This window comes from Candoia aspera, chromosome 10, assembly GCF_035149785.1.
Source record: "Candoia aspera isolate rCanAsp1 chromosome 10, rCanAsp1.hap2, whole genome shotgun sequence".
In the NCBI taxonomy this organism is placed as follows: Eukaryota; Metazoa; Chordata; class Lepidosauria; order Squamata; family Boidae; genus Candoia; species Candoia aspera.
Window position 1 is genome coordinate 17,044,919 of NC_086162.1, and position 25,977 is coordinate 17,070,895.

The 25,977-nt window shown below is 42.8% G+C and overlaps 1 protein-coding gene across 2 annotated transcripts in view; it reads right to left on the minus strand.

The window, feature by feature from the left end:
• Positions 1–25,977, minus strand: part of LOC134503551 (synaptophysin-like protein 1) — a 258,926-nt gene that overhangs the window by 230,985 nt on the left and 1,964 nt on the right. The window contains exons 2-5 of one of the 2 annotated variants that reach the window (XR_010068555.1): positions 19,657–19,775; positions 17,633–17,843; positions 15,904–16,092; positions 13,088–13,290 (exon numbers count right to left, since the gene is read on the minus strand). Coding sequence is in view for 1 of the 2 variants with exons in the window: in XM_063312363.1 (XP_063168433.1) it covers positions 13,168–13,290; positions 15,904–16,092; positions 17,633–17,843; positions 19,657–19,775 (642 nt within the window). In the remaining variant the exon portion in view is untranslated. Of the gene's footprint in view, positions 1–10,792; positions 13,291–15,903; positions 16,093–17,632; positions 17,844–19,656; positions 19,776–25,977 lie in introns of those variants that run through there. The other variant, XM_063312363.1, reaches the window with a different exon arrangement.

Genomic DNA, 25,977 nt, shown 5'->3' on the forward strand with positions numbered 1-25,977 from the left:
ATAGGCAGGGTTTCCTTTTTCAGACACTACCCTTCACATAATCAGTCTGTGATAGAGCCAAGAAGAACTGACTTGCCACCTTCTCTGCAATTAGCATACTCAGAAAGGGGCCAAGCAAATGTGACAGTCACATCCTGATTTCTGCCGCAAGAATGCAAGTTGTGTCATTTGTCTGAGGTTATCATGGTGCACAAGTCATCATTTTCCCCCTCCCCCTATATCCCATGGATCTCCATGAAGAGGATTAAAAGGAAATCTGGATTCTTTCCAAATATGCTCCTGTGGGAAGGTTGGAGCAAAATCCCAGAAATCCTCTTTCTTATAGGATCAGCTATTGCACTGGTGGGAAGAGAGTTTTCCAGAATTAAAAAGCCACCATGCACGTTGTAGTTGCAACCTTCCTTCCAGTTTTGCTACACTGCAGGAAGCGGAAGAAGACAAGCACAACCGCGTTTCTGCCTGTTCACCCATCTAGCCTTGAAGGAACAAAGCAAACATTCTTCATTTTTGCTCAGATATTCTCAGATATCCTGCTATTTGCTCCAAGCAGTGTCCATGTGGTAATTCATCTCTGGACATGGAAAGATGAGATACCCTATCAGGCAAAACTATTATTCTTAGGAAATAAGCAGAGCACATGCCTCCAGCAACAGACTCATTCTGGGAAACTGGTTTCACCCAACAATCAAGACTTGCCTGTCTGTGTCACCTGTAGTGCCCCATGCTGAATGCAGAGTTTGTGCTGTCTGTGACTTCTCCTCTGCTTCCCATATCAGCAGATATAATGATATGTGGGAATGACCTTGGGAGACAGGAGGAACAGCCGCAGCCTAGACAGCAGTCTACTATTCGAAACTTGAGTCTGAAGGAGGGGAGGTGGAGAAAGCATCTCAGAAGGGACCATCCTGAGTTTTGGGGAGAGTAAAAGTAAGGAATGGGAGGGGGTACTGTGGAGGGCATCTGCATCATCCTGGAAGAAGGTGATGTTTTCAGGTGCCATGTTCCTGGCACCTGAAAGTGAATGAAATAGCTGTACCCTCTTCCTAGCCAAAATAATTTCTCTATGTACAGTATATACTACTAAGAGTTGTGCGTATGCTCTGCTGCTTCTGAAACACCTACTTGAGCAGTGCGCCCTGCACCTGCACAAACAGAATTGCTCTGGGCTGCCTCTCAGGATGTCCGGTTTGGCTTTTGCCCTCCTGCTAGCGCCCCTCTGCCACTCTCTGGGAACACTCAATTGTAGGGATTATATGATTGCTCATTGAAGAGCCCGAAACATTTGAAAAATTGCAAAACATGCCGCAGAGATGCAAATACAATACAGATGCTACCTGGTAGGTACTCTCCATGAAATATACCATGCTGAAAACCCACAGCACAAGTTTTTCCAGAGTTTGGCCTACAGCAGAGAAAATGTCAGTTGGGAGTGCAACCACATCATAAAACAACCTCTTTCTCCTTCGGTCAAAATAAGCCGCACTTATTTTGATTTGTGGATCAAACTGTCCTAATTTCTTCTCCCACCCCAATTATATATGTATATTTTTTCTCTTTTGATATATTCCTGCCTTTCTTTTTGTTTTGCGTTCAAAATTCTTCCAGCCTTTCCCACAGTGCGCTGTCCAAAGTTCTGAAAAACTTTGCCTTGCCTGATCCTAACCTCTCCTACCTGCTGTAACTTTGCTTTGAGGCAGTGTTTCTCAACCTTGGGAACTTTAAGATGTGTGGGCTTCAACTCCCAGAATTCTCCAGGCAGCCAGAATTCAACTCCCAGAATTCTCCCAGCTTCAATTCTGGGAGTTGAAGCCCACACATCTTAAAGTTCCCAAGGTTGAGAAACACTGCTTTAGGGAGTGTGTGATCTTTCCTTCTGTGATTTTGCCTTAGTCACTAGCATGTCTTACCAGGAGGTACCTTAAGGACAGACACTTTCTATGAATCTTAAATCATGTTGGGACTGTTGCAGAAAATTTACTCATATACAATATCATCTTTTCATGTGCACTGTGATAGATCGATGGGGTTCCCGAAATACGTTGAAGTGTGAACCTGGGTGAAGAAAATGCAGCTGGTTTCCATAGCATGCCATGCCCAAATGCATTGAGTTTCAGTGAAGTGTCCTAATTCATATGATGCATTAAAGAAATGGCTTGGTTCCCACAGCACACTGAACCACACTGAACTACCCATTTAGCTTACCCTGTGTGAACCCAACCATACTGAACACTGAATAATTCCATAATATATCACCAGGTAGGCTTCTGATGAGCAGAATCTGTGTAGATATCAGAGAAGAGGGAGGCAAGGAGTAGTGAGTGACTCCAAAGTCACTTCTGTTTTGAATGGGCCTTTGAGCATAGGCATCTGGCATGGGGCGAAGAGGATGAAGTGAAAAAACGTTCATTGCAACGTCATGAGCTCCATCCCTTATTTACTTGGGTGTGATATAAAAATACAATGCCCTGATCAATGCACATTTGAGGACCTCATGACAGTGTGACAGAATGCAATTAATGTTGCCAGTTTCTGGGCAAGATCTGTTTAACTTTTATATATTTTAACTTTTATATTCTATATTCTAAATTCTATGTTTTACAGTATGTCTTATTTTAATTGTGAGGCTTCTGACACAAATAAATAAATATAAAAAATACAAATACAAAAAAGGTGGATCTTGCAATGGAGCTAGCTGGGGATGCCTACACTTTTGAGAAGCTTCCCTCAAGACACCTTCAGAGGAAACTATATAAACAATGTAGCATCTTCTCCAATGTCTACTTTTTTAAGTCATGAATTTCCAAGATTCAGGGAAATAAAATCTTGAGCCCAAATGCCCAAAGTTTAGTTGTCTTAACAAAGATGTTAAGACAACTACCCCAGGACCATGGTGGACTATATAGCATAAGACTCCATATTTGTCATGGTACTAATGACTGCAGCATCCATGACAGGCAATGAGGTCATTGGTGACACACTGTGCCATGTTTTCCACCCTGCCAAAGGACTGAGCAAACTGCTAGAAATAAGGCAGCTCTTTCTTGAGTCTCTCTTGACCTCTCTGCCTTAAAGAACAAGAGACAGTCATGCATGAGCAGGGAGACATCAGCAGGTCCTCTGTGATAGGAAACATGTTTGGGATGTTCTTCCTTAAGTTGCAATCCTGGCATACGTGTTCATTAGTAAGTCTTTCTGAATTAATGAGACCTATTTCCTTCAAAGATTTAATATTGGTTTTGGTTTGGTTTGGTCTAGTTTGGTTTGGTTTGGTTTGGTTTGGGGCAGGGGCATCCATGGAAGGAGAGTCAAAAAAAATAAAGATGGCTGTTGTGACCCCAAGCTTGAAGCCATCATCTTGACTTTTTTGCCCTTACCTGTGGACACTGCAGGGGTTGGAGTTGAGGCTGGGGTTTGGTTTTACTTTATCTCATCCAAAGCAGCCTGGGGAGGGATGATGCATTTTGCTATCACAGAACACAAGGAACCTGCTCAATTTTCCTTGCTATTCAAGCCATAATGGCTGCCAGAAAAGATTGTTATGAGGCAGGCAGATAATGCCATCTTGTGGGCAAATATTATATTTTAAATAAAAAATGTAACAAGGACAGTCATTAGAGAATCTCTGGCTTGGCACATTTTCTAGAATGCTTGTAAGTGTTAAAATGAGCATTTAAAAAAAATCTTGTCCTTCAGTTTGTTATTTTTCAGCTGGCACTTGGTGCAAAAAAGCATTAATGCTGGGAAAGAAGCCTCAGAGGGTCAGCTATTAATTTCAACCTAGCCAATCATGGTTTTATGGTTGCTGACTTCATTTCCTTGCAGAGGTCTTAGATGGCTGATGCACACCATTTGAACTCTTTTTTTTTTAATGGCCCAAATTGGCATATGCTTCTTTAGGAATATGCACATCCTGGAAAAATTCCTGTCTATGAAACTTAATTACTGTGCAATAGGACGACCTCCAGGAACCATTTGTCAATTTGTTGGTATATAAATGAGAGAGATGGAGGGAGGGAGAGAGAAATGGATTGGGTAAAGCTAGGTTAGCACTTCCAAGAAGTCCAGACAAGAAGCACAACAATGAGTACTTACTCCATCTCTATTGTAAGGTTACATTAACAGAATCTTGCAAGACTGAAAGTATTTCTCCCCTCCCCTCCTTTTGTGTGTGCTTGTGTGTATGTGTGTGCACACTCATGCCTTTGAGTCAGTTTTTGACTCCTGGCAACTGCCTGGACTGGGCCCTGCAGTTTTCTTGGCAAGATTTCAGGAGTGGTTTGCCATTGCCTCCTTCCTGGGGCTGAGAGAGAGTGACTGGCCCAAGGTCACCCAGCTGGCTTTGTGCCTCAGGCAGGACTAGAACTCATAGTCTCCTGGTCTCTAGCCTGGTGCCTTAACCACTAGATCAAACTGGCTCTCTCCTTTTACTCTCCAGAAAACTAGGGAGGGTCCCTTCTGAAATGCTTCCCATGCCTCCCTCTCCTTCTGTGGACTGTGATTTATTTGTTTGTTTGTTTGTTCAATTTATATTACTGCCCATCTCAAACCAGTGACAGAGATATCTTTTACATGACAGTTGTCCAGTCGGCAGCTCTTCCTCCTCTTTACTAAGGTCATTCCCACATACCATTACAGCTACCTAGCTAGTGTGACTGTTGCAACAGAAATGCCAGTGCTGATATAATGTATAATGATATTGGGAATCATTGTAAACATCCCACTTCTTCATGCAATTCTCTGTCTACTCGTTATTGGAAACAGAGGCAGAAGTTGTTGCAGTAAACCATGTAAGAGAGGCAGAGATAGCCCACAGCACTGAGATGTTGCTGGACATGAAAGCCAGGTTGTACCTGTCCCCCACATGCCAATTGGTCTTTGACTCTTACTTTGGCAAGGGTGGCACACCAGCCTGAAGACCTTCCTTGCACAGATGGTACATAATGGTCCATAGGGCCACAGGCAGCCCTATCCTCCAATGCTTCACTGCCTCTCTGCCCACCCCAGCATCTGCCATGAAAAGCAGCTGCTTCGTGGTGCCGAAAAGATGGGGTGACCCTGAAGGTAGGGGGACCCTGGAGTGTGGCTTCTCTGCCACACACACTTCTTGTGTAAAGAATCTCAGTTCTACCTGAAGAGACTTATACTGATGGTGCTGACATAAGAAATAGATTCATAATTAAGCTAAGGAGAGCATGCTATCATTGACAAACTTCAGGGGGGTCTTCCTAAACTTGAGCTGGGCTCTGTAACTAAGAACTATGTCCTGCAAGTAAACCCAGAAAAGTGAGCCTTGGATTTAGTTTATCTGGAGAGTAAATGTTCAAATCAGGAAGTACTTCATCTCTCTATCAAAGTTTTCAGAAACAATGGTGTAACTGATGTACTCTTGATGATTTTTTGTTCATTTAAGACTCCTGTCCAAAGAAAAGTTCTCTTTGCTATATGTACATAGCAGTAGTCCTTGCTTACTGACTGCCTCATTTATCAACTGTTCAAAGTTACCATGGTGTTAAAAAACAGCTTTGTGACCAATCCTCATATTTACAGCCATTGCAGCATCCTGCATCACTGGATCACCATTTGCATGCTTCACAACCGGCTTCTAACAAGCAGAGTTAATGGAGAACACAGAAGTAAAATCACAAGTTGCAGTCACATGATGTCTCACTTAATGACCGAATGGTAGTGAGGTCATAAGCCTGTCACAGTCACATGATTTTCCACTTAGCAACTGTGGCACTTAGCGATGGGGTTGCCAGTCCCAGTTGTGGTTGCTAAGTGAGGACTACCTGTACTTTGATTCAGCAAAACAATAAAAGCTCCATCAGCAATCTCTGAATGTAATCACCCTCAGTTTCCATGACTTTGGTAAAAGTTCATTGCAATTGATTTTGCAACACTCAAGGGCAATAACATGCTAGATGTTATTTCAGATGCTGCCACAAGGAGGAGGGGCATATTTTATTTTCTAACCCGCCTTTATTATTTTTATAAATAACTCAAGGTGGCAAACGTACCTAACACTCCTTCCTCCTATTTTCCCCACAACAACTACCCTGCGAGGTGAGTTGGGCTGAGAGGGAGGGACTGGCCCAAGGCCACCCAGCCGGCTTTCAGGCCTAAGGCGGGACTAGAACTCTCATACCACGCCTGATTGGCTCTTGGGCTGAGAGAGAGGGACTGGCCCAAGGTTACCCAGCCAGTTTTCATGCCTAAGGCGAGACTAGAACTCTCGGTCTCCTGGTTTCTAGTCCAACACCTTAACCACTAGAAGCAGAAAAATCCCATTGTATCAGCCCAGAGGTGTGTTCGCATGGTTAAGCAATAGGCCTCCTTGGACAGGTTCACACACTATTTTAAAGCATAACCAGTGAGCTACAAGCTACATTAGCTAGGTTTGGGCACCACCTGCTGGCTTTTGCATGCTGTGTGAACCTACCACTGACCTTGTAGGTTCTCCAAGGTCTCAAACAGAAACTTTCTAGCCCTTCTTGGACTTACCCAGCACTGAATCTGGGATTCTGCATGACATATTGAACGGTAAACTAATCACATATGCTAGGTTAAGGTGCAGTTGGGTAGGAAGAACTACCTGTTGCATTTCAGCTGGTGCAAATCAGCTTTGAAGTCCACCAGAAATGTCTTGTAGCTCTAGCCAAAGTCTATGGCAGGGCAATCTTCCTGCACTTACCCCTGTATTCCCTGTAGCAAGGAAATAACTTCTCCACTTTCTGTTGTCATTTCTCTCCCACGCAAAAGCTGGGCTCTCCATGTAACTTGAAAGACCAGTCAGCCAACTCCGTTCCTCTTTTATACTAGACTTTTAACAAAAGTAGAGTGCATGCGCCATGGGGAATGGTCATTAAGATCTGATAGAAATGCAGCCCAAAGCCCTTCAAGGCTCAGACCAGAGAGGATGAAGGCTGACAGGTTAAGGAAGGTCTCTCCAGGGCAACAAGAATTCCTCCATGCAAGGTTGCTGGCCCTTCCATTTGATTTCTGAGGGCATGTTGCAACAGAATCCCTTTAGCATCAGACACATCTGGCCTCTTGCATCACTTTCATTCTCTGGATGTGCCATTGTTACTATCACCGTCTTCCTAATACGAGGGAGGCAGCCTTATTGCTTGGGTAAAGGAGCAATACACAGACTGCATTCACATGCCACACCCACAGATTTGTCAGCTGACTTTTCACTCAGCAGATTGTGCAGGCCAGGAAGTGTGGGTCCAATGTCCGACAGACACAGCTGATTTTTCTCCAGCAGCTGGCACACTGAGGCTCCTTTACACTTAACACGTCACAAACAGAATTTCAAGAGGGGAAAAACCAGATCTGAAAGGGTAGCAACAAGGCTAGCATATTACCTGCTGAAAAGCCAGAGAGGAAGTGACTGGGAGTTTGGGGCAAGAAAAAGGGCAGGTGGATGAACTCCACTTCAGGAATGGATTTACTAAATTTGTAGACTTCTAATTCAATGGTATTATTAAACCAGACCAGATGATTTTTCTGAGATGCGGAGGAGGCTGGAAAAGTAATGGGAGAGAGTGAGCAGAATACAGAGAGATAGCAGGAGAATCAATTAAGGGCTTATCTCATAAATGGCAGCTCAGCCCAGGCAAAAAAAATGGGAAGAAGCATTTGAAATCATGCACCTTAATGAACTCTCTCCAAATGAGGGTGAGAAAGTCATATTAGAACAGTGTTTTTCAAACTTGGCAACTTTAAGGTGTGGACTTCAACTCCCAGAACTCCCTGGCTGGGGAATTCTGGGAGTTGAAGTCCACACATCTTAACGCTGCCAAGTTTGAAAAACACTGCTTTAGGCTGCCGTCTCTCACCTAAGCCTACCTGTTGTGAAGTTAAATGGGGGAAGGAGCCCAGATGCCACTCTGTTCCTTAGAAGACAGGATTAGAAGTGTCAGATACGACGTGTCCTTCTTACCAGTGTATTTCTCACAACAGACTGCCCTTTCCCCAAAAGGCTCAGCATGACTGAAAAGGTCTCGCCTGCTGTAATGATACGTGGGAAAGACCCTGGGAAACAGGGCAGAGAAATGCCACTTAGGGAATGGTCAGATAAGAGACAGCACAGCCCACAGCTGGATAGCGGGGGGAATAAGAGGCTCAGAAGGGACCCTCCCTAGTTTCTTGAGCTATAAAGGAGACGGTGGGAGATTTGTACTTTCAGACAATTGCAAGATTCTGTTAATGCAGCTTTACAATAAAGTAGAATTAGTTTATCTGGTCGTGTTTCCTGTCTGGTCTACCTGGGAAGGCTGACACCTGGCACGTTGGACTCAATCTCAGCAAGTTCAGTTACACCTGTGGTTCTGTGAGCAGAAGAGGTTAAGTGTTGGGAGTGTCTGGGGCAAGGGTGCAGACTCAGTGCCAAGGCTGTAGTGTAACACCTCCTCCTCCTGGTGGTCCAAGAGCAGCTGCCTTTGGAGGGGGGTGCAGGTGAATTCAAGCAAGGACACTTGGGATTCTGGCTGGGTCACTTCAGCGGTGCTCAGAACTAACAACTGCAGAAGATATTGCCGTGAGCACAAAGCTTGCTGGCAGAGAACCCACCCCAGTGCCAAGTTCAGGCTTATAAATCTGGTTTTCATGTGGCTTGCTGCCAAAGGGTGCTTTGAGGAGCTCTATCAGAGCAATGTTTTAGGGCTGGGAGGGTGCTAAAATATTACTTTAGGGGATCACTGCCTCATGCAAGTTTGAGAACCTCTTGATAAGCCAAGGACTGTTAAGATGGCCTCTTAATCTGAACCTCCCTCAGAAACCAGGGACACCACCACAGGAGAGGCCCCTCAAGTTTGAGAACCCCTTGCTTAGGCCGAGAATAACCCTCTCAAGCTCTACGGCCAAGACAATTCTGAACCTGGGGGGTCACCTCCATCTGTTCCGTTCTCCTCTCTGGGCACTCCAACTAGGGATAATTACAGAAATGCTCACATACGGACTTCAAATATTTTGCCCTCTCTCTGCTATTCATAGACCTACAAAGAAATCAAATCCTCCACCCTCCCCAACCCACACACACACCCTTTGGCTTCAAGATTTCACTTAAACCTTGCCTACACGCTATTAAGCCCATCAGCCATTTTCCAAATACTTCCTTTGATGCATTTTGAGAATAGCAGGTCTGAGGTTTGCTGGGCCTCATTTTAGGAATTAAGCACTGTAATCTTCCTCTGTGTCTTTACCCCCATTCTTGTGTCCAGACACTTGGGAACAAGAACCTTGCTTCCTCACCTGCTTTCATATAAAACCAGATAAACAGGCAGGTCAAAAAGGCACGGACGCACGGTGAGAGAGAGAGACTGAAGCCAAATCCTACAAATTCCACACACTAGAAAACAATTGCAACTGAACACATTTATTCAGTGAGCAAAGTATTTTTATTAAACCAGTTGTGCACAGAACACATACATCTCCCAAATAGTTCTAATGAGATGGGGGAAAACGCTCAAGGTGTACGTGAACTTTTTAAATATAACTAACAAAGCATTTGGCCTCTGTCTCCGAACGAGCACAGCAGGAAGCAAAAGGCATATATTGGCACATCAACTGTAATTCCAAACGTGTTCAAGCTATCAGGAATATAAGGCCATAGCTGTGTAACATACGGAATTCCCTGCAAATGATTGAATAGGGCACAGACAGCTTTATATACAGGAGAGGGAAAACATATAAAATGAGCATTTATTTGTGTTACTTACAGGGATTTTAGACAGAGCTCTACTTATCAAGTGGTAACATAAAATGTACCCTAGAGGAAGTTAGCTCTACTTCACTGAAGCGCTCTTTCCCTTCCAATATTCTTGCTTTCAGCATTCCAAGGAAAACAGCACCAAATTTGCATAGCTAAATTGGAACTTAGTTGCATCCTGTAGCTGCACCCAAAAGGCACTACATCAGGATGACTTCTAGGGGAATTATGAGAAGGGAAATCAACCTGACATCCTAGACCAAGGTTCTAAATTCCCTCTCATCTGAAATGTAACAGGAGATGCAATTTCACCCACCCATTTGTATCTGGCCTCCAAATTTAAGCCAGACGTTCTCTTTGGAATACTTTCACCCAACCCTTCAAGAACATTCAACGTTGATCAGAGACTTGTGTGCCAAAGAACGAGTTTTGCAGCTGTGATGGTCGTATCCCACAATGTCCTCAAACTAGAAGGAAGGTCCACTTCCTTCAGCACCACCAGCTGGCCAAAGAAGGAATTGCAGCTACCCTGGAAAACCTACCCAGGGATAGGTCAGGGAAGATCATGTACAGGTAGACCTTGCTTAATGACTGCCCTGTTTAGTGACCATTTGAAGTTACAATGGCACTGAAAAACTTACGACCAGTCCTCACATTTATGACCATCACAGCATCCCACAGTCACATGGTCACCATTTGTGCGCTTCACTGTTGGCTTCCAACAAGCAGCGTCAATGGAGAAGCTGGCAGTAAGATCGCATGTCGTGGTCATGTGACATCTCCCTTAACAACCAAATGGGAAGTGACATCGTAAGTCCGTCATGGTCACGTGATCTTTTGCTTAGCAATTGTGTCGCTTAGTGATGGAGTTTCCCGTCCCATTTGGGGTCACTAAATGAGGACTGCCTGTAATAAGGTCAGACTCCTAGAAGAAATCCAGGGCTACTTCCTCCTCTCAGCAACGGAGACATTTTTCTTGTGGTTCCCAGCCTGTAAATTCATTGCTTGCATATTCATTCTATACTGTAGCATAAAGATAGGGCTTTACAGATGGGAAAAGCTCATGCCAACCCTTAAATCTACTATGAGAGGAACCAAAGCTTATTATTTTAAAAAGTGAGAATTTTCTCTCTGTGGCAATACACCCTCACTTTCACCAAACCACATATTCTGCTCACACCAGGAACAAGCAGATGTTAAGACAAGTCTGTTAACACATATTATGATGAGGACATGAAATTGATTTTTAACTATAAGTCTCCCCAATGTTGATGAAACATTATTTTTAATAAGTAAGCTTATAGTCTTAGCATTCACTCTCCTGCAGGTAAAATTAAGTAGAGTGATTTTCACTGGGACATGAGAATAAGTTACCAAATATATGGATATCTGAGATAGATTTTACAAAATGTTGATCCTATATAGACTATGGGGGTGGGGGCAGATTAGGTGCTACCCCTAACAAAATGTAAAAATTGGTTTAACGGCAAAGAAGACATTGTCTTACTGTGAAAATAACTGTAAATTAACGTAAGACACTGAAATTAAATGAGAATCTACATTAAAAGGAAAAAAACCACACACACACCCAAGATCCAGGCATAAGTAGGAATCAGAGCAAAAATTTATATATGGCTGATCTCATTGCCCATTATTTTAAAAATCAATCCAAAATATGCAAATTTTTGTCTTTATGTCCTTTACATAAATTTGCAGTCTGAAACTTTTGCTCATTTCTACAACCATAGCAGAATATCTTAGTAAAGCAAGTTGGTAGCAAAGGCCACAACCAAGGCAACAAAAGGGCAGCGGATGGGGCAGAATAATATATTGCAATGGGAAGCATTATTAAAGTTAGAATAAAAAATAATAATCATGCAAGATACAATTTCACTTCCAGAGACTGGAACTGCTCAGATCGTGCCTCTCCATTTCTGACACTTGAAATCATGACAAACAGAAACTTAATTGCTAGCCAAAAATTTAAAAAAATATATATCAAAATCAAATATTGGGATGACAGTATTGAAACCAAGATCTCTGGAAAATTGTGCCAGAAAAACCACCCAGCAAAAAAAACCCCACCCCAAATGCTGCAATCACAAAATGCACATTTAGAAATTTACCCAGAAAATAAGCAATCGCAAACTCCATCACTGCGCGTGTGAGTTTCTGCATGCTTCTGTACAGTTTGCATAAAGTCCTGATTCTTTGGCATACAGATTTTGCTTTGGGTCAAATCTAATGTTCTTTAAGAAGCATAAATTCACAGCCTTGAAGTGATGCTGATCATTATTCTACAGTGTCTCGTCCTCCGGAGGGACTAGAAGTTAAACCTTTGTTTAAGATTCTTTTCAACCAACTGGGAGCCATTATCAGACATCATCTTTCCTGGAGATTCCCAGGGCTCATCAGCAGAATTAACTACTCTCCTGCATCTGGGCTGTACATGAGTGATGTTTGAGGAGACTCATTCCAGAATGCAGATTGCGAGAACAAGCAGAGTAGTCCAGGCCAAAACCTAAACTGAATTCAGTTCAAGTGTCATTAAAATTAAGCTAATTAAATACAATCCAGATGCTTACTGCCCATACATATCATAAGGTTCAACAACATTCAGGATTACAACTTGAGGGCCTCTTTTAGAGCAATTGCACCAAGGCGAGGTGGGGGCAGGTGGCCATGGAGCTTCAGGTGCATCAGCTTTGGGAAATCTGGGGTCCTCCAACTACATAACTCCCAGCATGTTCACATTGGCCATATTAGCCAGGACTGTTGAGTCTGTAGTTGAGAAACACAGGGGGGGAGGGGGAGACCAACTACAAGCATTGTAAGATTTCCAGCTTTGTAGGACTCTCAGAGGGACAGATCCTAAGGTTTTGGTTGACTGGAGTTCCACGTAAACTGACTGCAAAGCCCAGTCATTTACAGCAGTCAGAAAAGCAAGATCAATGTAAAGCTAGCTGCTTTAAGTGCAGTTCACTTCTGGGGAATCCAAAGGTGTAATCCTAAGCATGCTTACTTGGCAGTCAGCCCCAATGAATTCAGAGGGACTTCCTTCTAAGTAAGCATACACGGATACAGGTAGCACTTCATACCAAGCAGGTCAACTCAACTCCAATCACAGGCATGGCGGGCTGCCTTCTGTGCCGACCCAACTGTCTGTTAACTCCATTGAGCTTCCAAGCCCAAGACACGAAGTCCTCTTTTTCAATGCAGAGAACAAGCTCTGATACAGCACAAGGCTCCTCTTGCATGGTGTCACTCTCCATTCTGTCCTCTCATGCTTCGGTGTTGGAGCAAAAACAAAACATAAAACCCAAAAGGGAAACCCATCCATTTTTCACACAACAATTACACAAAGGAAGTGGGGAGGAAGATAACAGCCATGAGGATCATCCTGAGGCGAGAGGTGGTTTTTCATACTGAAGGCCTTTTCAGACTGTTCACACCCCTTAAGGAGACGAGGGACTGGTAGCGTTTGGAGACGCGCTGGAGGAAGGCTTATGGAGGTGAGTTTCCTTGTAGACAAACCAAGCATTGCCAGCCCACAGAATCACGTTGAAGAAACCAACAACCTATGAGTAAGAAGAAAGTAGGAAAGGTGGACTTTTAGACCTAAGCAGCCTGGTTTACTTCGAGGGGGCTGGATGCTGATCTAGCAGAAGACTGACACAAAGGCCCTGATTCCTGCTTCAGAAAGTGGCAGAAACATATTAATTACTTTTAAACAATATATTTGACAAATGATATTGTCTAGTTGAGTGTTACAGGTAGTCCTTGACTTATGATCACAGTTGGGACCGGAATTTCCATTGTAAGTCAAGTCACTATGTGACTGGACCTGATTTTATGACCATTTTTACAGTGGTTGTTAAGCAAATCACCATGGTCTTTAAGTAAATCCAGCTTCCCCAATGGGCATTTTTTGCCAAAAAACGGCAAAACACTTCACAAAACACTATCATCTGATGCTGCAACCAGTCGTAAATGCGAGCTGGCTGCCAAGTGCCTGAAATGTGATCATGGGACCATTGGGGGGGGGGGGTGCGACCTTTTGCGATGCTCAGAAGTGCTTTACAGGCAAAAAAACTGTGATTCTGAGGCTGTCATAACTTCAGACCGTCATTAAACAGATGGTTGTAAGTCGAGGACTACCTGTACCACACATTAGGATTATGTTATTAAAGTTGTGCTTCTTGGAATCACAACAGATGTTCTACAGCCATGGTATAAAGCAGTCTTTTTCAAACTTGGCAACTTTAAGATGTGTGCACTTCAACTCACAGAATTCCCCAGTCCACACATCTTAAAGTTGGCAAGTTTGAAAAACTCTGGTAGAAAGGAACTGGACGATAGCAGCCTAGTTTCTGACACAGACTTGTACGAATTAAGAGATGAAGGCAAAATGTCACTTTCCTTTATGGAACACTGGAGATCTTTGACTGAATATCACAGCGAGCAAAACTCATACCAGGGGCGAGCAAACCATGGCTTCCACAAGGTCCCGGAAACACTGTATTGAGGTATGCACACACACATCTCAATTCCCCCAGAACTGCATGACCAACATTTGGTAGCAGATGGCTAAAAATGTGTGGCATCTGGCAACAGCCAGCTGTTTCACATCAGGAAATGAAAGACATGCCATAACTTGGGATAGGCTCAACCCATCAAAAGTAGCTCTTGCATATTTTGAGCCTTTCCGCAAAAGTAGCGGAAAGGCTCAAAATATGCCCTCCCTAAAAATAAAGTCGGCTCCACTCATTTGCATGACTTTTTGATAGAACTCCCCTCCTAGGTATTCCATGATCTGCTGGAATCCATACCAAAGAAAATTGTCTCCAGTTACAAAAAGTCGTGATGACTGGTATATGCTTTAGCCGAGACGAGTGTTTCTCAACTTTGGGAACTTTAAGATGTGGGGACTACAACTCCCCGCATTCTCCAGCCAGTAATGTTCCCACATCTTAAAGCTCCCATGGTTGAAAAACACTGGCCTAGGCATTCCATCATGGTCACCTTCTAGAGAAGTTGGCCTACCAGTCACTTACAGACAGCCTCCCACTTTTTCCTTAACATTCATGATTTTATAAAACAAACACATCCTTGTTTACTCTGTTTCTTTTCTTTACTCCCATTTCTTTTCTAACTCAGAAGGGCTCCAACTCTTTATGCTTGCTGGGTTTTCCTCGCAAGACTTCAGATAAAATATAAAAACAAAATCAAACCATTGAAAGGAGCTGCCAAGTGCTATCTGAAAAGGAAACACGTCTAAGCGATGGTGCTCAGAGCACTTTTTGATATACAAAATAATAATATCGTAGCCAAACTCCATCCTGAAATTCCATCTCGCAGAAGAAAATTCACAGGGCATCCCAAAGGGGTGTGTGGAAACACAGAAAAAGAATTACTAAATCCTCAGGGAGAAAAAATCATTTGTATGACTGTGAACTGAGTACAGCTTGACTGAAAGGATCCAGCAATACCATTTTCATTTTGAACATATGGTATTTCATGCAAAACTTACACCACCACCCTAAACCATAAAGTTCTAAAAATTTTAGAACACAAACGTTTTGAAAGTTGAGAATATGGAACCTAGCCAATTGTCATATTCCTCATCATGCCCTAGGGAGCTGGGTATGAATTCAAATTTCAAGCAAGCCCAAACAACACTCTAGTAACAAACACACCTTAGAGAAGTATGTTCTTAAATAAATACAAAGAACACTTATTTTTAATGGTTTATCTAGACCAGCCTGGGCAACCTGAAGCTCCTGGTGCCTGATGCAGCCTTTGGGCCACTTTCAAAGAACTTTAGCCCTTCCAAAGAACGTCCCCCACACATTTTGAATTCAGAATTCTGCTCTCTGTTCCCTTCCCAGCAGCTGCTGCTTAGAAGACAGATGCGGTTATCGGAAAGTGAGACATAGAGGAAAAACAGGATGTCAGAAACAGGGAGGGGAAAGGTCAAAATAAGATAATGCCCCCCACTCATGTTTAGCTCCAACTCTTCCTACTGCCTGTTTCAGCTTCAGTTAACATGCAGTCTGTACTAAATTATTAAGACTAGAATTCGATCTCCAACAGAGACTGACCAAGAGTCTTTGGCAGCCTCTTATCAATGACAGCCCCTCCCCTCCCCGCCCCAGCTTGTTCCTGCCCACTGTGTGATCACGCCTACGTACCACAGACACATTCAAGGATCCCATGTGCCTGATATCATTGAACTGGCAAATCCCAGGCTGTTTAACGCAAGGCTCAATTTCATTAATAAGCTTGGGTCCGGTGGACATTTTGATATCGACGAGTGCCTTTGCCCAAGCTGATGTGCACACCAACCACAGGAAAGAGACAACAACGGTAATGATGAAGTCCTGGAGCAGAAGGAAAGACAAGAGGCCTTAACAGAAATGACTGTGATCAAGCAGATCAGCTCTATCAGAGCATTCAGTCCCGGGAGTAACATTTACCATACCATAACTTGAGGATCCTTCAAAAGCTTATTGACTGGGGAATGGCCCAAACCTTTCAGAACTGAACATTTAAGAGCTGGTGGGCCTGCTAGCAACATCTATCTCAGGCCCTGCCTTGCTGATCAGGATGTAGTTTGATCTACAGAAAAGATGTCGCACTTACCCCAGCTCCTGAAATCCAGTGGCAAGAGAAAGAGGAAGAAAGATTTACTATTAGCGTTAGATATTTCTCTGAAGGATGTAATACCCTTCCCAGCATCAGGGTTAACTGCTCCACTGCATCCAGCAGCCTAGCTATAGGCTGGATGCTCCACACTCACAAAAGGCATGGAGCAGGGCTACCCAAAATTGGGTAAAAGTAGCTTTTCTTTGGGTAACAACACACAAGCCCATTACCCAATCACAACAGGGACATTTAAATTGACTTAAAGTGTTTTCCTACATTGGGTAAAAAGGACTTTCTGATTTTTAGGTAGCAGAGGAAAAAGTTTGGGAAGCACTGGCATAGAGCAATGTACAGAGCTGAGATGAAAGCCACGTTTAAAAATTTCACAAACAGTGTAAATGAATCTTGGGTTTTAAAAAAAACCTTTCTTGCTATTATTCAAAATCAGGGTTTTACCTACCATATTTATCTTCTAATAGAGGGAAATAAAATCGTGCTGAAGAAATACCATTAGAATAAGGCTTTTAAAACTTACTTTTAAAAGCAGGGTTTGTTTGTTTTTTTAAAAAAAGACATGAGATTTGGTGTGAGTGAGTGGGTGAAGAAAGCAAGGTATGATAAATCCTCGCTCTGCTCAAGATTAATCAAGCAGCCTCGATTAAATAATTGTATGTTAGCTTTAGTTACCCCACCTTTCCAGAAATAAAAGGTAGAAGCCTTCTTTGTTTTTGAAAACAAAAAAAAAGTATTAAAAAAATACCTGGGAATCAATATTGTTGCATTAACCATTCCATCCTGACAGAGGAAAAGTCCAACCCTTACAACAGTAAGAAATTGGAACAAAAAATATCTATCGCTATCTCTATCTGATTTTTTTATCCCGCGTTTATTATTTTTATAAATAACTCAAGGCAGGGAGCATCCCTAATACACCTTACTCCTCCTGTTTTCACCACCACCACCACAACCCTGTGAGGCGAGTTGGGCTGAGAGAGAGGGACTGGCCCACACTCATATTCTTATTTCGCTGCATTTTGCCTGCCTCTTTTTCTATTTGCATGATTTTGTGTTTGATGGAGAATCTGAAGGCGGCTGGGGAACTCAATTTACTGATTAGTAAGCTGCAGTGGCACCTCTTCAGCTAAAGTGCAGGATACACACTCCTTAAGTAAACCTTATGGATACATGGCACGCATGGCTGTCTTCCACCCACAAAACACGCACACCTTCACCAGGTGCTATAAATCACAAGAAAGTAAGGTAGTGCTAACTTACAATCATGGGGAGTTTTCCAGCTCCTCGATACAAGTGCATGTACCCAAGGTAAAGTATGATGGCTGCGATGCAATACAGGAACACGAGAACTGCATATGCGACAAAGAACTGCGCGGAGGAGGAGAAATCTCCCACCAAGTAAGCTGGGGAGTTCCAAGTGTTGTTGCATTTCAATGCAGGGTCCAGAGGTCCAAGTGAAACTTTGTTCAACCTGGTGGAGGAAGTAAAAGCTGATGCTGTCATGTTTTCACCCCCGTCTGTCTGTGCACCTGCAGGTGTGCGTACATGAGGGTGATGAAAGGGGGGCCATGACGCAAATCCTGCAACTTACATACTCACGTCAGATGTCTGGAAGCGAGTATACAAGGGCAGGAACTGCAACAGGATGTCACCCTGGGCATGTCATCATTTCCACACAATTTTGGTCTGCTGTGAACGCCCATGTTTTAAACCAGAATACATTCCCACAAAGAGAGAAATCACAGAATTAACCACTAAGGCAGCCTTTCTCAACCTTTTGACCCTGGAGGAACCCTTGAAATATTTTTCAGGCCTCGGGGAACCCCTGCACATCCAGGCTCAAAGATAGGCCAGAAGTCATAAAATTATTATATTCTTTTCACCAGTAGGCCTGCCTATGTGCATGAACAGTGTTCTTAAACTAAAAATAAAAAATGAAGCTTATCTCTTTAATGTGAAGTTGCCCGAATTTGAAATAATTTTTTTAATAAATCGTGATCTCCCAGAGAACCCCTAGGGAGCTCTCGCGGAACCCGAGGGTGCCACAGAACCCTGGTGGAGAAACCCTGCATTAGGGCCTCGACTTGGGTGTTTGTTTTTTAATTTACTTTGTGTATTATGTTTTTTGTTCGCTGCCTAGAGTTTCATTGGTTAGATGGGCAGCCATATACATAGTAAGAATGGGTCTACTTTTGTGGATTAGCCTCACCTAACCTTATACGCTTGAGTTACCTAGAAACACATGATTCCCAGCAAATATGGCCACCACTGGTCTTTACAGCTGATGAGCTGTCTTGGTCCTCATTCTGTTTTGCTTTGCTTTATGCTTTGTCCACACTTGTGGCAAAAATCACAGCACGGTTCAAGGTCCTACCCCACATATACAGTTGTAATTGAAATTATTCAACCCCCATTGCAAATCAGGTTGATTGTCAAAATGTACAGACTTTCAACTGTTTGCAATGAACAAATCAAACAAAAGCAACTGAAACAGCTCAACACAACAAATTAACAGAGCGACTTGCAACCTTTCCTGCCAGCTTCCCCATTGACTTTGCTTGTGGGAAGATGGCAGGGAAGAGCACTAATCGTGATCACGTGACCGTGGGGCACTGCAACCACCATAAGCACAAGCTGGTCGCCAAGTGCCCAAATCATAATCACATGGCCGCAGGGGCAGTGCGACAGCCAGAATTTCGAGGACCGGTCGTAAATACCACTTGTTCAGCACTGTTGCGGCTCTGAATGGTCACTGAATGAGTGGTCAGTAAGCGAGGACTCCCTGTATAGTATTCAGCCATTTGGGAAGAGAAAGATTGGAAGCAATTTTTCCAACACAAATACCTTCCACTGAGCCATCCATGAGCAAAAGCCTTGCTAAGTCTTTGAAAATGGATGATAAAAGTTATATTTCCATTCTTATTTTTGGGCTGTTCTCCCTGCAACTGAGTGAGAATTATTTCCAAGTATTCAGCCACCACAGGATATTGTAACCACATGTGTCTTGATTATTGTCACCTCACCAACAAAAGCGACTATTCGCTCACTTATTTCCTTCAGATCCCACCTTTCAACCAGGAAGTCAAGATGGCCTTCATAACCACCCTCCAATTTTTCCCCAGCAGCAACCATGTTAGGTAGATTGTGTAAAAGAGCATGACTGGCCTAACACCAGCTCTATTTCAATGTTGTTTCCTTTACAATAATTTTTCTTGACCACAGACAGATATACCCAGGAACATGGGGGGAAAAAAATACAGAAACCAAGTGGGACGCGGTCTCACCTGAAAGGATAGACGAAATCACCAGTGACTGTGGCATTTTTGTCAGGGTGACAGTTGAAAATTACAGATGTTTTCCCGCTGTATCCGCCACAGGTAGCAAAGGCAAAAATGGAGAATATCTAAGAAAAATCGAAGCAAAAAAAAAGTTACACGTCAGAGGTGTTTTCCAGAGACATAGGCCAACACAGCATAGGTCTTCACAAGCACAATCCATAATTCTTGCTGCTCTTCAGAACATCTTTCAAACTTCAGGTCTTTTAAAAGCTTCCCTGGAGATCCATCCTTTGAGCCACCTCAGCTCTCAAAGGGGACAGGCGGAGTAGATCTCTTGCACTGAAGAACTTCCAGAGAGCAGAGGGTGGGTTCATCCCTTGCATGGTTTGGCCAATGAGCCAAAATTGGCGAGGTTTGCACATGATAAGCCTATAAACTCCAATGGCTGGATTCACCCCTTAATTTATACCCTAAACAAACAATATAGTTTGTTTAACGCAAGGCATTAATGTTTGCAGCATGACAAGGGAGAAAGTAATGCCCAAACTGTGGAAAATGTTATCAAAGCCCTTATCAACTACAATATAATTGTGTGACATGGATTGAGTTCACAGAGTATGGAATCCCAGCCACTGCAAAAAAGAGACCAGCAATGTTTCTCTTAAGTTTTCCTGTGCTCTTAAGGACATAGTCAAAACTACATGCCAGTTTAGGAAGGCCAAGCTACTCAGACTGACTGCAAAATATATGATATCTTCTACCGTAAAGAGTAATGCCCAGAGAGTAGTCACACATTTCAAAGCAACCCTTTTCAAATTATTAAAGCAGCCGTGTCTTCTTCTAGGCATCCTGATGAGCATGGAAGAAGACACGGCTGTTTTAATGACTCAAAATGCTTCATGCACCTTTCCTTGTGTTCCAAATACCTTTTAAAACATTCGCACAGCCCTGCCAGCTAGTTTAAAGCAGGTTATTTGCATTTTAAATTTGTGGGATGAGATCCAGAAATTCCTGAAATACACATTTCATTTCTTACACAGACTCTCTGGAAAGCCAGGGTTGCTATTGCGACATCTTAGCCTACCCCTTCACTAAGAAGTGACCATACTTAAGGCCAGGAACGGGTTGTGCGACGTTTTACAAGTCGCTTCAATTGTTTCTTAGCACAAAATCTTCCCTCCCCAAAAGGCTGTAGTTTGAATTTAAAATTGTTAAGGACAACCACAGAATGATGGAAGGTTGAATGAGTGAGTCAATGGAAGGGTTTTATTACTGCTTCTGCCCAGGAACAGTTCATGACCTTGTATCTCACTCCTGCAGATGATCTGCAGATTAAAGAGAATAGGTAAAAGAGGAATTCGCCTCTGTGGCTCTGTTGATTTCCTTGTGCTGTTATGAGCTTCCTCTCTCCAGCACAGGCTTACACAATTATTACCCAATGTTAATAGAAGCGCTGAAACTGAACACAGCCAACCATACCATGGGCTATAAAACTAGTGGAAGGACAAAAGGCCCATTTGGATGATCACACGTCAGCATAACAAACCAAGAAATCTCCACGCAGGGAGGACCAAGAACCCAGCCAAGCTGTTGTGTGAATGACCCTGAAATACCACTTGGGAGACTCTAAAATGTAAAGTTCTAATATAAGAAACCTAATAAAAAAATGTTTAAAAAGCGTTCTGGTTTTATTCTTTCCAAAATCTTCCTCTTGGGAGCAAAAGGCTTCAGGGTACATGAGAAAATTCAGAACCAATTTGCATCACCCCTGCATATGCCCCAGAGCTATTTTCAAAAACCAGTTCTGGCATCCAATCAAAGACAGTGGCATGAATTGTTTTATGTTGCTATTATTCTTAATTTCGCTTTTATATTATCCCCCCCCCCAGTCATTCAGCGTAGCATATAAAAAGAAAACCATCTTTCTATAAATAAAATAAACAAAATGATCTATCCTAAAAAAAAAAGTGCAAGAATTAAAAAAAAAAGTTCATTTTAGGACAGGTCAAAAGGCAGCCTGGTCCCAGAGCTGTTGGATGCCCAAGTACTTGGGTAAATAGACATGTCTTCAGCTACTGTTTAAAAGAAGACAGTATATGTTCCTTTCTTCCTTTCCGTCTCCCTCTGGGCTTATTTTCTTTGCCATCCTTGTTCTTTTGTCTTGTGCTGTTTTTGTATCTTTTGTATTGTTCTTTGTTTTTGAATGCGTTTTAACCCACCGTTTAAACTGCCCAGAGTCACAGGGAGTCAGGCGGCAGATACATTTAACGAATTATTATTATTGACCCATAGTTTGCTGGAACAATTCACAATACCTTGGGGGTACATATCACTGTCATAAGCTGTGATTCACAAATCAAAATAGCTGGGTTCAAAGGACATACCAGTGTTGCTCCGTAGATTTATGCAATGCGTGAGCCCACATTTTTATAGCTGAAAATTTAAAGAACAGGAATAGCTGCGCCCATTTCCATTCCTTCGTTTGGCATGCTTGGAATCTCACACGAAATCCTGCACATGTCAACTTTTCCTTTATTTTTTTAAAAAACTGAAGAATTCAGTTCTGCACCTCCGGAGGTTCGCAGGGGGCACACAGACCATGGTGGACACTCCTGCCAAATTCGTAGATGATATCAAACTATTCAGGGTGGGGAAGCCACCAGAGGCTCTCGTGAAGAGCTCCGGAGGGTCAACCAAATGGCAAATTCAGTTTAATTTAAGTGTAAAGGGACACACATTTGGGTGAGAACAGGTGATTGTGGGGTCTGAGCTGTCTATAACCGGCCAGGAAAATGAACTTGGGGTCACAGTGGGCAGCTCAGTTAAGACATCAGCTCAATGCAGTGGTTGTGAAAAAAGCAAATTCCATGCTAGGAATCATTAGGGATTAAAAGTAAAAATGCCAAGATAATGCTCTTACATTGTGGGATGTACCCACAAATCTGTGGGGCATGCATAATCTGGAATACTCAGAATAGTTCTCTACTCTACTCCAATAGTCCTCTACTCAGAATAGGTCTCAACCAAGCTCAGGGAGCATCAAGGGCTCCACAGTTCAGCCATGAGCTACATATATTCTCTTCTATAGCTCTCTTTGCCAAGCCTAAAAAAAGGATAAAATACAGCTGGAAAAAGTACGGCAGAGAGCAACCAAAATGATGCAAGACTTGAACACTTTCCTTATGAGAAAAGGTTAAAATATTTGTGACATTTTCAGTCCAAGTTGAGGGCTGCAGGCTTCCAAATATCTGTAACCAAGGGAAGAATAACAAGAGAGGGATTTGTTTCCATCTCTCACTTGCCAGCAGCCAGAGGCAGCTGGTTGGTCAATGTGAGAAACCCAATGCTTGGCTGGAGGCCTTGGCCTCATCCAGCAAAATTATTCTTACTTTATGTTCTTGCAACAATCTTATCCAAGCTACCCTGACTGAAGTGTCCTCATCTCAGGATCACCTAGTTCCTTGGATTCCTTCTCCAGGCATTTCTACTGAAGCAACTACATTGAGCATGCTTCTCAAAATTCCAAGAAACAGGAACTCCAGTCAAGATTGGCAATTAGATTTCAAATTGCTCAGCCCCAGGAACCAGTTTCCAAATGTCAGCCTAAAAATGCAGATGTGCTTCTCTGTTTCACCATACTTAGCAGCGAAGATGGAAAAGACTTTCCTGTTTCCAAGACTCCAAAGACTTTCCAAAGCTAAGCTAGAAGTCAAAAGCTAGGCTTAGGATACCCAAAGTCCAGTAGGCCTGGCACCAAGACACTAGGTCAGTATTTTTCAATCTTGGCAGCTTGAAAATGTGTGGACTTCAACTCCCGGAATTCCCCAGCCAGCAAGGGGAGAAACACTGTGCTAGGTAAAACTGTGTACCAACATGATGGAAGTGGCTTCAAATTAAGATCTCAAGCATTTGGTTTTAATGTCATAAATGGGACCTTTTGGAAGGCAAACATCAATAGGGCTGGAATATTTGTTCAAAATTGTTAAGAACTACTAATTAATTACAAAGGAGTCACCAATTAGTCAGGCAGCATTTTTTTTTAATCTGCTCAATCATGTCCAATTCTAGGAGACTGCCTGGGCAGGTCCCTACAGTCTTCTTGGCAAGGTTTTTCAGAAGTACCAGAAGTGGCTTGCCATTGCCTCCTTCCTAGGGCTGAGAGAGGGGGACTGGCCCAAGGTCACCCAGCTGGCTTTGTACCCAAGCCAAGACTAGAACTCACAGCCTCCTGGTTTCTAGCCTGATGCCTATTATCTGAATACAAATATTTATAATCGCTTGATATGAGAAGCAATGCCACAGAAAAGGCATTCCCTTTTTCCATGAGAAAAGAGGAATGTTTTTCCAAAAACAGGAATATTCTGCAATGTTTAGAAACTTGTGCTTTCTTTAAGGAGCTCAAGGAGGTGTAACTGGCTCCCCCACCCCATCTTCCCCACCATTATTTAGCCTCAGAAATAGGCTATGAGGAAGGATAAGGAAGTGATATAATGCTTTGGATGCAGACTACATCAGTAATATTTAATCTCATTGAAAACCAATAGGCCTGAAAATAATCATGATTCACATTTCAGAAGAAGGAAAGCCTGTTTAACCATGTCTGGATTTAAGAAGAAGTAATCTGACATGGCCCACTTAGAATCACAGACCAGAGAGATACAACCAGGCCTTGATCCTTTTTTAAAATATTTATTTATTTATTTATTTATTTATTTTATTATTATTATTATTATTATTATTATTCAAATTTAATTACCGCCCATCTCCCCCAAAAGAGGAGAAAAACCTTTTCAAATGGTTTAACTCAGTGCAAAACTCTTGCTGGCTGGGGAATTCTGGGAGTTGAAGTCCACACCTCTTAAAGTTGCCAAATTTGAAAAACATTAGCTTAACTGAAACTGGTACCCTCCAGATGTTTTTGATCACATTTCCTCATATTTGTCACTGGTGGTCATGCTGCTCGGTTATAATCCAGGAGTGTGTATCTGATTGCAGCCCACGACTACGTCTAAACATTGGTGCCAGACTATAACCTCAAATGTGACAGCACAAATACATCAGAGGAGTCAGAAACAAAACAAATTCCTTGATGAAAAATCACGTTTTTCCCTGGTACCATCACCTGTTGATGCTGTTTACCATTTCAAGAGTGGACCTCAAGTGTAAAAAAGATTGTGCTTTACTTGTGGAGCCCCAAACAGCTGGAAGGCACCACCCATGTCTAATCAGTACACCACACTCATGAAACAATATAAGCACAGCCCAAACAAGCTTCCTGCTATGGAGTGACTGTTTTTACACTCATGAGACTTGATGAAGAACAAAATCTCATGGAGGTCAGAATAAGAGTGCTGTCAAACCACTTTGTCTTCCATTTCCTGTTCAGTGTTTTTAATTTTTCCCCCTACTATTCACGAAGTGGGAGTCAGAATGCTAACCCATTGCAAATCAGCACTTATTAAACCAGTATCATGATTTAGAGGGCATCACAGTTTACTCTCTAAATTAAACAATGCCTTTCTCTAAAAATGTGTAAGACCTTCCCCTATCCAGATGCAAATTCTCCCTGGGTAGGAAACATCTCCTGCTGTTTCTTCCAATTATGTCACTCCCATTTCCACACTGCATCAAAAATGCAACCAACATCTCACTTAGAAATGAAACTGAAAGCATCTCCTCTAACCAAGCTGTATTTTACGTTCTTCTTACTGTACAACTATTTCTTACAGCACAAGACAAAGCCTTGGATGTGAGCATCACCTCCTCTCTAGCCTGAACAGTTCCATAAGAGTTAATTCACAATCTACCTCTATACCTGAAATGGTATCTGGGAAAGACCTTGGGAGATGGGGCCAAGAGATGCTGCCTACAGAACAGTCAGATAAGAGACAGCATAGCCTGCAGCTGGACAGCAGGCGGGGCAAGAAGCTCAGAAGGGACCCTCCCTAGTTTCCTGGGCTATAAAGAAGATGGGGGGAGAACTGTTATTTTCAGACTTGCAAGATTCTGACAATGTAGCTTTACAATAAAGTAGAATTAGTTTATCTGGTTGTGTTTCCTGTCTGATCTACCTGGGAAGGCTGACAATACCTTTTCGAACCATATGCCCTCCAATTTATTGAAAAAAGACCATCCCCATCATGACTCAGCCATGGCTAGACAGGAAAGGCCCTCATCATCCATGTTGAACTTCAGCTCTGACTGCTCTCAGCCAGTTGAGAGAGCTGGCACCCTCCCAAGGGGTTAGACTACAATTCCCATTAGCCCCAGCCAATTTAGTCCAGATCATTAGCCATACTAGATGGGGCTGAAAGGGACCTGAATTCA